The 14,090-nt window shown below is 38.7% G+C and overlaps 1 protein-coding gene and 1 non-coding gene across 2 annotated transcripts in view; both read left to right on the forward strand.

Annotated features, from left to right (window-relative positions):
- P3H2 (prolyl 3-hydroxylase 2) overlaps nt 1-14,090 on the forward strand; it is a 160,720-nt gene that overhangs the window by 139,039 nt on the left and 7,591 nt on the right. Inside the window, 5 exon segments of the mRNA XM_014452216.2 lie at nt 6,873-7,000; nt 7,557-7,652; nt 8,224-8,374; nt 9,229-9,346; nt 10,510-10,585. Coding sequence (XP_014307702.1) covers nt 6,873-7,000; nt 7,557-7,652; nt 8,224-8,374; nt 9,229-9,346; nt 10,510-10,585 — 569 coding nt within the window.
- LOC111825130 lies at nt 4,432-4,533 on the forward strand. Its single transcript, XR_002828253.1, has one exon. It is a non-coding gene; the product is annotated as a U6 spliceosomal RNA (small nuclear RNA).

The raw sequence follows: 14,090 nt of genomic DNA on the forward strand, positions 1-14,090 counted from the left end.
TTAGAAACATTGATGAGAGAGAAACATCGATCAGCTGCCTCCAGCACATCCCCTACTGGGGATGTGTCCACAACCAAGGTACATGCCCTTGACCGGAATTGAACCTGGGACCCTTCAGTCCGCAGGCCAACGCTCTATCCAGTGAGCCAAACCGGTTAGGGCCACAATTCCTTTTAATAATGGCAGCATCTCATGTGAGAAAAGTGTCCCTACTTCATAGACAAGAAAAACCAGACTCATAGACATTTAGTGATTTGTCCAAAGTCTCACAGCTCAGAATAGGTTGCAGGCATTTAAGCCCAGGCTTTTGAATCAAAACCCCATTCTCTCTTCTTCACCTGAGGATGGAACATAGAAGTGTCTAGATATCAAAAATAATCCAAGTTAAATAATTTTGCAGAAATTCTCATGGAGAGGAAGTACAGTACTACTTTCCCAGAAAGAAACTTGTCAGCACATTCTTCTAGCAGTCAGTGGTCGGCAAAGTCATTAGTCAACAGAGCCAAATATCAATAGTACAACGATCGAAATTTCTTTTGAGAGCCAAATTTTTTAAACTTAAACTATATAGGTAGGTACATTGTTATTAACTTAATTAGGGTACTCCTAAAGCTTAGGAAGAGCCACACTCAAGGGGCCAAAGAGCCACATGTGGCTCGTGAGCCGCAGTTTGCTGACCACGGTTCTAGCTGATTTGAAAACTACTGGCTCTCTACAGCTCATATTTCCCAGCCCTTTCCTTCCTTAGTTTCCAAGTCAGTTTGAGGTAGTAAACAGGATAATATGATCATCTAATCTGACCTGGACCTTAATTTGTAGCCACAAAGCCCAAGCTGTTTCATAAGTGCTTCATGGTCAGCCAGAGTTCATGCTGCTATTTAAGCCAAGAAGTTGCCCAGGAAGTACATGACAATAAGCCAGAACTTTGCTGTAAAGGTTTGGGAAACTCCAGAAGAGTTGCCAAATTTCAAAGCATTATTTTTCTGCCTACCCAGGAATCTGATGTCCAGCAACTGATGAGGAGGATTAATGGGAAGAGTTGAATAGAAGACAACACAGGATGGAGAAAGATCATGATTGGCTGGGTTACCAAATTCTATCATTTCTGCTTAATTTTCTTAGTTGAATTAGGCCAACGGACCTTACAATGTTCTCTGGGAATCCACTGAAAGCTTTCGGTGCAGTCACTAGAGACCTAAGTAGTGTCTAAATTAAGAACAGTGGTAGACAGGGGCAAAGTTCCCAACCAGAAAACACTTTCCTATCGTAGCCTGGCTGAAAGCAGGTGTCAGGCAGACAAGAAAGGATGCGTGCTTTACAGAGTAGAATGTGTTAGCTTTTCTCATTTTCCACAAAGACATTGTCATCTACTCTGGTTACCTAACAGTAGTTAGTCATATTCATATTGGACAGATCCCAAGTATTAAGATGGGAGTGGCCCAGGGTGACTCTAGTCCATGGAACATACATGTCAACTTCTAAAAAACATCTGTCACTTATCTATTCTCCTTTCAGGCATCAGTTTTCCAAAGGTCCTGCTTGATAATAATCTCAGAGCCAGTGGGGTATAGTAGGACTAACTTTGGACTTGGAATCAGGAGACCAAGTTTCCTGGATTGCCTCAGTCTTATGTGCTCTGAAGTGATGGATAACTAGAGACTCAATCTCCCAGGTCCCTATGCTCCCCATCTGTACAACAAGGATAGCCACTGTTGGAGAGGATGAATGTGAAGTTTTTGGTAAACTTTAAGGGGTTGTGCTCATATAAGGGCTTGTTAGTCAGCATATTCCTGTCATGCCTTTATGACATTGAGATATTTACGGCAAAATGATTCTTCTTGCTATGAGCCACAGACATTGAGCACGAAGGGTGTTTTCCTGGATGATCCCTGCTTATTGCAAATGGAGAGTTGAAGCCAGGCACATACTTTATGAATGAGAGAATTAAGTTGTTGAAATCCCTTTGGGCTGTGGTTAAGAGTTGGCTGAAGCTATCAAATCAGGCCCCAGGAACCACAACTTACTGGACTACTTTTTGATTTTATTTTAATGTTTTCCTCTGTCTGATGTGCTACTAGTCATTTGTAGGCTGGTCGGCTTGCATTTTTGAATGGCAGGATTTCTTTTTTTATTTTCTTTTTTTCCCTTTTGGTTAGTGAGTGGGTAGTTAGTTGTTTTTTGGTTAAATGTATGTGTGAGAAACCTCTGAATAAAACTGCATTGTGGTGACAGTGTCAGCTGCATATAAGGCAGTTTTCTAGTACAGATTCTGTCTGAACCTGTAGGGTTTACCAGTGATGGCGAACCTATGACACGCGTGTCAGAGGTCACACGCGAACTCATTTTTTTGGTTGATTTGTCTTTGTTAAATGGCATTTAAATATATAAAATAAATATCAAAAATATAAATCATTGTTTTACTATGGTTGCAAATACCAAAAAATTTCTATATGTGACATGGCACCAGAGTTAAGTTAGGGTTTTTCAAAATGCTGACACGCCGAGCTCAAAAGGTTCGCCATCACTGGACTTTAGGCATTTAAGACTCCATTTGCATTCTGCTTCTTCACTTGATCTATGTTGTTACTTATAGCATTGTTGGGGGAATTGTCAATATATCAGTAGCTTTCTTTTATCTATCTATTTATTAATCCTTACATGTTTTTATTGGTTTTTAGAGAGAGAAAAAGAAAGAGAAAAACATCTATGTGAGAGAGAAACATCTATCAGTTGCCTCCTCTATGAGTCCTGACCAGGAATCTAACCCACAACCTTTTGGTGCATGGGACGATGCACTGAGCAACTGAGCCACCCAGCCAGGACTCAGTAGCTCTCTTTTAAATATACTCCATTATGCTTATTAAGATGACTCAGTCAGAATTAATACAATATACTAGTCATATATTACTAATTCAGTAATAATCATCATAGTAATAGTAAATACTTATATGGAGCTTAAGAATAGTAGGCATTTTTCTAAGTGTTTTATTTAGTTTTAGTAACTTTTAAAGTTATACTTTTAAAATAAGTCAAATTATGTTTAAAGTAATACACTCTCAATATAGAAAAAAAGATAAACATGGCAAAGTACAAACCAACCTAATTCACTCAACTCTTGGTCTGTCTTCCATTCCTAATTAGAAAATGTTTTTAGTGAGTATCTTGTCTTTCTTGTTGCAAGAAAATGTTTTTATATTTCTAAATGGGAGTGGAATATGCAGTTGACTTTTCCAAATATTTGAGAGATAGCCTCAATTTGGCTATGAATCTCACTCAACTATATAGATTAGAGTAACCTTCCCCAAGCAAACTGTGTTTTATTTTAAGAAGTTCCATGATGGGAGACAAAGTCTACTGTTGTTGATTTTTATTGCTATGAAAAATATTAGCTCAAATATAGCAGCTTCCAATAACATACATTTACTATTTCTCAGTTTCTTGGGGTCAGGAGTCTGGGGATAACTTAGCTAGGGTCTATTGCTTGAAGGCCTTTTTAAGCTGGCATCTTTTCTAAGGCTTGACTGAGGAACTATTTTCTCCCAAGTTCAGATGACAGAATTTGGAACTTAAAAGTTTATTTGACTGTGGTTCTCAGTTCCTAGTTGTTGTATTTTTTTGGTTGTTTGTTTGTTTTGTTTTGTTTAAATATATTTTTATTGATTTCAGAGAGGAAGGGAGAGGGAGATAGAAACACCAATGATAAGAAAGAATCATTGATTGGCTGTCTCCTGCACGTGGGGATTGAGCCCACAACCCGGGCATATGCCCTTGACCAAAATCGAACGTGGGACCCTTCAGTCTGCAGGCCAACGCTCTATCCACTCAGCCAAACCAGCTAGGGCCCTAGTTGATTTTTGGCTAGAGGAACCCATCAATTTTTTGCCATATGAGCCTGTCCAATACAGTCACTTGCTGCATCAGATTGCAAGCTGAGAAGGTAATAGACTGAGTCAGCTAGCAAGATAGAAGTTGTAATCTTATGTAATGCAATCACAGAAATGACATCCCATCACTTTTTCCATATTCTATTGGTTACAAGAAAGATCCAAGCCCTGCCCACACTTGAGAGAAACAAATTACACAGGCCTATGAACACCAGGAGGCAGTGATCATTAGGGTTCATCTTGGAGTCTCTCTGCCATAAGAAGGAAGGAAGGAAGGAAGGAAGGAAGGAAGGAAGGAAGGAAGGAAGGAAGGAAGGAAGGAAGGAAGGAAGGGAGGAAGGGAGGATATTGTGCCTAATTAAGGGTGAGCACTACTACATATTGTATTAATACTTAGGATATTCATAATGCATGCTCTAAAAAGTCCTCTTAAATTTGGTTTAGCTCAGTACTTCCCAAACACATTTGATCAAGAAACTACTTTTCATGCTCGCTTCGGCAACACATATATTGTATAAGTACCGCGCGCTAACCGATTGCGCCACTGGAGCTCCTAGGCAACACATATATTAAAATTGAAATGATAGAGAGATTAGTGTGGCCCCTGCACAAGGATGACAAGCAGATTTGTGAAGCATTTCATATTAAAAGCAAACAAACAAAAAAAAGAAACTATTTTTTCATCAAAAGCTTTTCTGTAGAAAAAAGTTTGAGAAACATTGAACCATAGAAAAAAATATATTTTTATTTTTTTCTATTCACCCAAAAGATTTGTACTGAAACTGAGAGCTTGTGCATATATTCCTGAAATCCAAGAAATTCTATAATATAAAGTTTGATGACAATTTAAAAATATTAAGAGGGACAACTAGTGGGACATCTGAATAACCACCTTATAGCCAAGTACTCCCATGAGATTTCACACCTCCATGGTATGGGTGCAGTTACCATCACATTGGCAGCAGTTAATAATATTCAATGATTGAAAACTAACAAGAAATAAAATAGTAAAAATTTATAAATAATGTATGAGGACCAGTTGAAGACCAACATTTATCATGTTTAGGTGGTGAAATGATAAAATCTAGATCTGACAAGATCTTTTCCTCACAGAAAATAGGATTAAAGGACAAAACCTCTGACGGTGAGGAAATCTTCAAATGTAACCGTGTGTAACCATCTGGATTCGAACCAGAAAAGTGAACAGAAAAGAAAAACACTGTTTTTCTATCATTTCATTAATATAGCTCATTTTAATATATTTGGTTTATGGTTTTGCTTTTACTTAATCTTGTAAATTGGTTTTCTGTATTATGAAACCATGAAAATAAATACTGTTTTCATCATTTTATAATTGCAAATATGGAAATGAAATTATAGTATAAATAATTTGTCAGCACCATATTACTTAGGGAACTTTTTGTTTTAGCAGATAACCATATATTACTCAAGATTAAGACATACTACCTCATTATTTTAAAGTAAAGTCTTGATTTGTTTTGGGTTTAGTTGGGTTCCTAAGTGTCAATCCAGGATCTTCTGTGAATGGCAGACAATTCCTTTAATTGTAGGCTATAGTGATTCTTTTATCCTAACTAGATTAATAAACACTTATTGCTGCTCCCTAATTTGACTAATCTATTTTAAAGTGATATAGTGAACATCAATTGTCTCTTCTCCCTTCAACTGACATGTTTTAGACCTGCATGTTCAAGACCATTGCTTGATCACCTTGGTAGGAAAGGAGGAGTTGTGCCCTCCCCACCACTCCCTCTGGGGCGAGTTATTGTTATTGACAGGTACATGTCAGGTCCCTTAGGAGTACTGTAAAGACTAGAAAAACAGTGTTTTTCTTTTCTGTTCACTTTTCTGGTTCGAATCCAGATGGTTACACACGGTTACATTTGAAGATTTCTTCACCGTCAGAGGTTTTGTCCTTTAATCCTATTTTCTGTGAGGAAAAGATCTTGTCAGATCTAGATTTTATCATTTCACCACCTAAACATGGCCCAAATGCGTCATTCTCTGAAGAGCCTGCGTGGGGCTAATTTCATAAAGTTGTGGACCCTATCCAGGGAGAGAGAGGTGCCTGCAGGAAACCATCCGATGCAAAGGCAGTGATATAATGATATGTCCATAGAGCAGAGTACAATAAATATTCCAAAAGCAAGACCATATAGAGCAGCGGTTCTCAACCTGTGGGTCGCAACCCCTTTGGGGTCGAACAACCCTTTCACAGGGGTCGCCTAAGACCATCGGAAAACACATATATAATTACATATTGTTTTTGTGATTAATCACTGTGCTTTAATTATGTTCAATTTGTAACAATGAAATTGGGGGTCACAACATGAGGAACTGCATTAAAGGGTCGTGGCATTAGGAAGGTTGAGAACCACTGATATAGAGTCAGGTAGTGGTGGAAAGAAGACTTGGAAGGAGTCGGGTGACTTGGGTGTGACTGTACTTACTGGTGGTGCATTTACTACCTGGATTTCCTGGTGAAGGCATTGCTCTACATACCCATGAAACTGATGTTTATGTCACGCCGAGGGACGAGGCATGTCATGGAGTAATTGCATATGATGTTATAACAATGGTAGGAACCAAAGGCTGTGGAGCAGGGTGGGTCCAGTTGTGGAGAGAATCCTGGAAAGTCTTCCTAGAGGAGAATCCTGTGAGATGCCCAGTCTGCTTTGCTGGATTGTCACTGGAAACAAATAAAAAGATATTTTATCAAATACAAGATACTATGCAAATATAATATATCATCATGACATTTTGGAAAAGCCTGGTAGTCACACAGCTGCCCTTTTCTTGAATCCACATTGTGTTTATCAGATTCCGAATTTGTCATTTGTCATAGCAGTCCTGAATATTCATGAGGATACTGGCTCTCCTCAACTGCGCATTGCTAGCTGGTGGGTGTTCTGTGCTTCCCCTTGGTGACAGAGGTAACAGAGAAGACAATGTGCTCTGTCCCTTCAGGTGGCCCTCTGATCTACGAGAACATCACCTTCGTCTACAACTCAGAGCAGCTGAACGGGACTCAGCGGGTTCTCCTGGATAACGTCCTGTCGGAAGATCAGTGCCGGGAGCTGCACAGCGTGGCCAGTGTGAGGACCCCTGGGAGGGCGGGGCCTGACTATGCTGGCCTGCTGCGAGCCTGCAAGTGCTTTGGTTCTGGTCTCACTTGGAGCCAGAGAACCAGGCCTGCCATGTCACTTTCTCTGGGAGAGGGACATTGATTGTAGAGGCACTTTCATAGCCTTTGGATTGAGATGACGTTAGTTTTGTCCAGATCTGAATATGGCTAGTGGATCTGGAATAGTTAGCAGCTAAATTCCCAGGACAGACATCATCCAGCATGGGCCCTGTCTACCATATAAAGTCACCGAGAAATCCCTTTATTTTAATCAATAATAACCAACATTTAATCATTTCTAGTCTCCATATCTCTACAAAAAGTGGTGTTTTATAATAAAAATTGAGTGTAAAAGTAAAATAAATACTAGCATATCCCTTTTGCTTGGAAAAATGAATGATACCAGGATCCTGGAACAAAATGGGGATGACTTTGGTTCTTAGCTTCCTGGAAATCAAGGGAGAAAGGAAGACCTGATGCATTCAGAGTTATCATTAAGAAAACATCTTCTTGTATTGTACTTCTAGGGAATCATGATTGTTGGTGATGGATACAGAGGAAAAACTTCACCTCATACACCCAATGAAAAGTTTGAAGGCGCAACTGTCCTGAAAGCACTCAAAGTAAAGTCTTAACTTGTTTGGGGTGTGGGCAGTGTTAATCCAGGACGTTCTGTGAATGGCAGACACAGGAAAGAAAAGAGCTTAGAATACAGTTTTATCAGGACATTTGAAGGGAGCAAGTATGAAATGGCACCTGCATCGCATTAAATCCTTCTTCATTTATCTATTTATCATCTATTTGTCAAACTTGATCTTTTCTAAATTTGTATCTGACTAACAACATACAGCTCCCATCCCCCCTTGCCACCCCTTTCTCAAGGAGCTCATGGTCTAATGATGAAAACATATCCAAACAAGTAATCGTTCCATATTTCAAGAAATGTTGTTAGAGAGGAATAAGGAGAGTGTTATGAGAGAAAAGAGAGTGATTAGCTCTTCATGTTCTCTCTGTGATTAGGAAGGCTCATTTCAATGGTTCATTTTCCTAACCCAAATCCACAAGCATGTAGTAGTAGTCCCACTAACCAATGCAGAGATGACCATTGTACCTTGGCTGACTGAAACCCAGCATCTGTTTTTCTCCAGCTCTCCAATCAACCCCATGGTATCTAATGTTCTCCTTTTTCCTCAGTTTGGTTATGAAGGCCGAGTCCCACTGAAGAGCGCACGCCTGTTTTATGACATCAGCGAGAAGGCTCGAAAGATTGTAGAATCCTATTTCATGCTGAACTCAACCCTGTATTTTTCCTATACGCACATGGTCTGCCGAACAGCCCTGTCTGGTGAGATTTCAGAGTCTGGACTTGTTCCTTCTACCCACAGAGAGCTGAGAAAGAAAGCAATGCTCAAAAAAAATCCATTACAAATGGTTTAGAAGAGTTCTAAATTTCCAAAAACAAAAGAAACTTGATAGCTCTTATTTTCCCTTCCCTCTTTTTCTCCTTTTTTATCCCCTAAAGTACCAGCAGACCATAACTGTACCTTTTCCCCCATTTAAATCAACTTCTCCTACTTTCTTGTTGCACAGAAAAATGCGTTTCTGTTCTAGGTTTTACTTTTCAGGGAACTAGGAACCTGGAAATTAGTCTCCTATTACATCCATAAGCATTGAGTGATAGTGTGGAAGATGAAGGGATTGTTGAAATAAATATTCTTAAAAAGTCAGATAACCCCTCACAACCTGCTGTCATTATTTCTTCTCTAGACTTTCCCTTCCACCCCTCCAGAGTAGGAGGGAATGGATAATGTCACAGGGAAGACTTTTACACTTGGGTCAGTTCAATTGAATCAAATCTTTTTTTTTTTTTTTACATTTTTATTTCATCCTCCTCCTATTACTGCTCCCCATGAAGTACAACCTGTGAAATGCATGGAATGTCTATTTATAGCAGATAGCTTCTATAGCTGTAGCAGCAGGTGTGACTTGCTCACAGTTTTACATCAGGTTCATATCAAAGCAGGGCCAAAGTAGAGTCTCTTGACTGCTCGCCCAGTGTTCCTTCATCTGTTGTGTTCGGCTTTCTGTATCTTCAGATTTACAAGGGCACCAGCAATGGGAGAAGGCAGTCTGAGGGTCACTTTTGCTGTAGGAGGTTAACACCCTCCTTTCATTCTTCCCTGTTCCCTCTCCTGGCAGGTCAACAGGATAGAAGAAATGACCTCAGTCATCCCATCCATGCTGACAACTGCTTGTTGGATCCAGAGGCCAATGAATGTTGGAAGGAGCCTCCTGCTTACACATTCCGGGATTATAGGTAGAGCCAGCACCTGCTGCAAAGCCAAGCTTTTGTCCAACAGTTATCAAAAACCCATGGAAACTAGAAAGCTGATCTTTTTTGCTTGTCATCACATTCAACGCTAGGAAGCAGAGAGTCTCAAATAATCTTTTGAAGCAGCTGTCACAATTGAGAAGTGACTTCATCTCATATTTTAATCTTAAAAATGCATGCATGTTTTTCATACCCTATTCCACAAAATGTCCATTTTGTTTTAATATAAAAATAAAGATATATATATATATATATATATATATATATATATATATATATATATAAAATCCCTTAGCATTCACTGAAACATATCCTTTATGCAGAGGGATCTTATCATATCACTTATCTATATCTGCATTTTATCAATAAGAAACTGGACACTCAAGAGGGAAAAATGTTATCTCTTATTGAAAGATATTTTCGTGTGTAAAGAGAAGAGTCAGCCCTGACTGGTTTGGCTCAGTGGATGGAGCATCGGCCTGTGGACTGAAGGGTCTCGGGTTCGATTCCGGCCAAGGGCATGTACCTTGGTTGCGGGCACATCCCCAGTCGGGGGTTGCAGGAGGCAGCTAATCGATGTTTCTCTCTCATCAATGTTTCTAACTCTATCCCTCTCTCTTCCTCTCTGTGAAAAATCAATAAAATATATTTAAAAAAAAAAGAGAAGAGTCAGGATTTGTAGTCACCATATAGGTAATAGTGTGTTAATTATTATTACTCTGTGCTCTATACAGAAACATTTATTGAGCGCCCTCTATCTGCAAGGCTAAGCTACACCTCTTGGAGCTCTCCAGCTAGTTAGGGAAAAAATACATTCTGTAGAGTTACTAGTATGACAGCAAAGAAGAGAGTTGTAAGTAGTATGGGCAGGTTCAAAGGGCTAGATTAAATCCAGTTAGGTTTTCTTTGAAGGAAGTGAAATGTGAGATGAGCTTTAAACTATAATTAAAAATTAACGTAAGTGGAATAAATACTTCAAGGGTATGATCCAAACTACATTTGATTTTACTCTTGAGGTTAGGAGGGTCAATTATTTCAATGTCTAGTTCAAAGGAAACTTACTAATCAGAATGGTCAATTCATCAGTATTCTGTGGTAATAATGTTGTAAGCATTAACAGTACAAATGATTCCCCTTTCTTCGTATAGTGCTCTGCTATACATGAATGACGACTTTGAAGGAGGAGAATTCATATTCACTGAAATGGATGCCAAGACTGTGACTGTAAGTAAACTTACTCTTTATTTTTTTTGTTGTTTAAATATTACAGATGTCTCCCATTTTTCTGCCTTCTCCCCCTCCACCCAACCCCTGCCCCTCCCCAAACCTTCCCCATGCTATTATCTGTGTCCATGGTAAGTAAACCTATTCTCTAGCATATTTATTCAGTATTTTTATGTAAGTTTTGCCATTTTCCAAGGACTCAGACAGTTGGGTTTCAAATATATCTGAGATCAAGAATTCAAGAAGTGCAAAAAATCCCAATCGATTTATGCATCATAAAATGTTAGAAATGTAACCTTCAAAATAGAAATCTTCCCGTCCATTTTAAAGATGGGTAAATTAAAGAATAGAAATATTAAGGATTTCCTGATCCTCATATAAGTTAAGTTAGACTTGGAAGCAGAACCTCAGTCTTCCGATTATAATCTGGTGGAAGCATAAATATACTAATTCCCAAGTCACCCAAGCTTAGGACAAGTCAAATGATTCCACAGAGTGGCTTTCAAGTAACCTGGTGTTGTACATACTTGGATTGATTATTGGCCATCAGACCCAAGTTATCAGAGCTATTATGTATGTGCACATTTATGTGTGTGTATGTATGTATATTGGTGTGAATGTGTGAGTGCGCATGTATGATTGTGATTGCAAATAAACCTGTACCTGAACATTGATATATACATTCACATATGCACACATTTGTGTGTGTGGTCACATGACATGTTTTGGATGAGATTCCAAACATACCTTCATAGGTGAAAATCAAAAGTTAAATTTAACCACCATCTTTCTAAGCCAACTGATGCCTTTGGAAAAGCAGACTGCAGAGCACTTACAGACCACATGGGCAGCATGCTCTGGTCTTTCAGCAAAGAGGATACTTATGTAGAAAAGCAGGTTTTTCAATTGAGGAGATAATCTCTATATATAAAAGCCTAATATGCAAATTGTCTCCATGGGAGTTAGACTGGGAGACCAATCGCTTGCTATAACATGCGTTGACCACCAGCAGGCAGCACGGAATGAAGGGAGGCCCCGGCCGGCAGCTGGCAGCCAGGGAAGGGAGGTCCTGGCTGGCAATTGGAAGGCCCCAGTCGGCCCTGATCGCCGGCCAGACATAGGGACCCTACCCATACACAAATTTCGTGCACTGGGCCGCTAGTTGAATTATAACTAGATCATGAGAGATCTCTTTTATCTATACAAAATATAAATAGTTGAGGCATGCATGTGAAAAACTTCAAGGATTTTGCATTATATACTCTATTTCCGCAACATTTTCTTAGTTTTATGGTTTTCTCCCCAAATTTTACATATTTTTCTTAGTGAAACAGCCATGCATTGGCCAATGTGACTCATTAGGTTGAGTGTCATCTCAAGCACCACTTAAAACTTGCTGGTTGATTCCTAGTCAGGGCATATGCCCAGGTTGAGGGTACAGTCACTTGTCAGGGTGTGTGCGGGAGGCAACCACTTGATGTTTCTCTCTCACATCAATGTTCCTCTCTCTCTCTTTCTCTCTTTCTCTCTCTCTAAAATCAATAACAACATATTTTTTAAAAATAGTGAAACAGTCATTTATCATTAATGACATACTGCTAGACTATAAGCAGATGGTATTCAAAAACTGTATGTTACTGTAAAAGAGGAAATATAAGGATCTGGTTAAAATTGTCCAGGAACATTGTTATTATTAAGAAATAATATTTAATACAATTTAATATAATAATGTATATTTAAAAGGCTATGGTGCCTACACTTTTTGGTAAAAAGGCTAAATACTAACATGGGAGTAGTGTGATGCTTCATTATCTGGGAAATTAAATCAAGATGGGTGGTCTGGGTTGGGTTTTAAAGTCACTATACAAAATTCTCATATTTTGAAGAGCCTCTGTGCAGAAGGATTTGTTTGTTGAGCTCTGCTAACACTGAAACTGAGGTTGAAAAATGCATCTTGCCCAGGTGGAAAGAAAATCAGACTGGTGGTTGAAAAGATTTCTTTGCTTCTACTCCGCCTTGTGGCCAGATTTGGAAATGCTCAGTGTTTGAGAGTGATGCCTGGAATAGTGTCTGAAACAGTAATTCATTCATTGTCGAATTTTTTTTTTTTTTTGTATTCAGGGCTTTTATTTTATTTTTTATTTTATATATACTTTTAATTTTAATTTAATTTATTGGGATGACATTGGTTAATAAAATTATATAGGTTTCAGGTATACAATACATCCTCTGTATATTGTATTGTGTGTTCATCACCCAAAGTTAAATCTCCTTCCATCACCATTTATCCCTCCTTTACCCTCTTCTACCTCCATACATCCCCTTTTCCTTCTAGTAATCACCATACTGTTGTCTGAGCCTATGGGGGAGGGTGCTGGTTTTTTTTTTTTAATCCCTTTACCTTTTATACCCAATCCTCCAACTTTCTTCCCTCTGACAGCTGTCAGTCTGTTCTTTGTATCTATGAGTCTGTTTTGTTTGTTAATTCATTTTGTTAAGTGAATTTATCATTATCCTGTTTTTTAATTATTTGAAAGTAGATAATACTCCACTTTAATGGTTCTATCCCTTTAATATAAGAACTTAGCTATTTTTAAAATCACTGACTATAACCACTTTCCCCTCAAAAGTAAAAGAAAAACCTGATTTAAACAACGTTTTTATTCAAAATCTCCAAGTTGGGAGATTTATTTCCCAAATTATTTCTACTTCAGATGAATTTATATGGTAGAGTTCTTATTTTGTAGGTAATCAAAATTCCTAGGTAACTGGTCCCAATAACAAAGAGAAATGGGTAGTTTTCCTTTTCAGCTTCCCCTTCTTTGCCCCTGGAGGGACAGACGAAGTAGGCAAATAACCCAGTTTGGGAATACAACAAGGGGGTAATGTCTTTATTTTTGAAAAATTTGGAAGTAATATAATTAACTGAATGATGGCTGAAGGTTTACATTTACTCCAGTCAAAGGCTTCTCTGACATTTCATCAGCCGTTAGATGAAAAGCAAAAGACACTTGCTTTTATTATACTTGGAAGATACATGGATTATTTCAAGAGCAGCATTTATCTGTGAAACATGGGTATTTAGGGATTTGGGTTTCTCTGTGCAAGTTTCCAAAAGATAAAATTTAATGAGTTCCATTTGCTTCATGAAAAATTAAAATCACTCTGGAGCTGTGTTCCATAGTATGTTTACAATCACTTATCTGTGCTTCAGAATGTATATTCCTACAGAAGCAGAGTCATCAATCGGGCTTGTCCATTCCTCCAAGTACCTGATATGTAACAGGTGAGGCTGTCTGTATGGTAACATTAGTCCCAGAGACTTTGTGAGTCCACACACCTGTGGTCAATTCCAACTGCTTCAGGCAGTCGATAGCTTCTTTTCCTAAACCAGTGGTTCTCAACCTTGGCTGCACATTAGAATCACCTGGGAATCTTTTTAAAATCCTGATTTCTGGGCCTCATCATCCGGAAATTCTGTTTCTTTGTTATGGGGTGGGGCCAC

This window comes from Myotis lucifugus, unplaced genomic scaffold (genome assembly GCF_000147115.1).
Source record: "Myotis lucifugus unplaced genomic scaffold, Myoluc2.0 scaffold_14, whole genome shotgun sequence".
In the NCBI taxonomy this organism is placed as follows: domain Eukaryota; kingdom Metazoa; phylum Chordata; class Mammalia; order Chiroptera; family Vespertilionidae; genus Myotis; species Myotis lucifugus.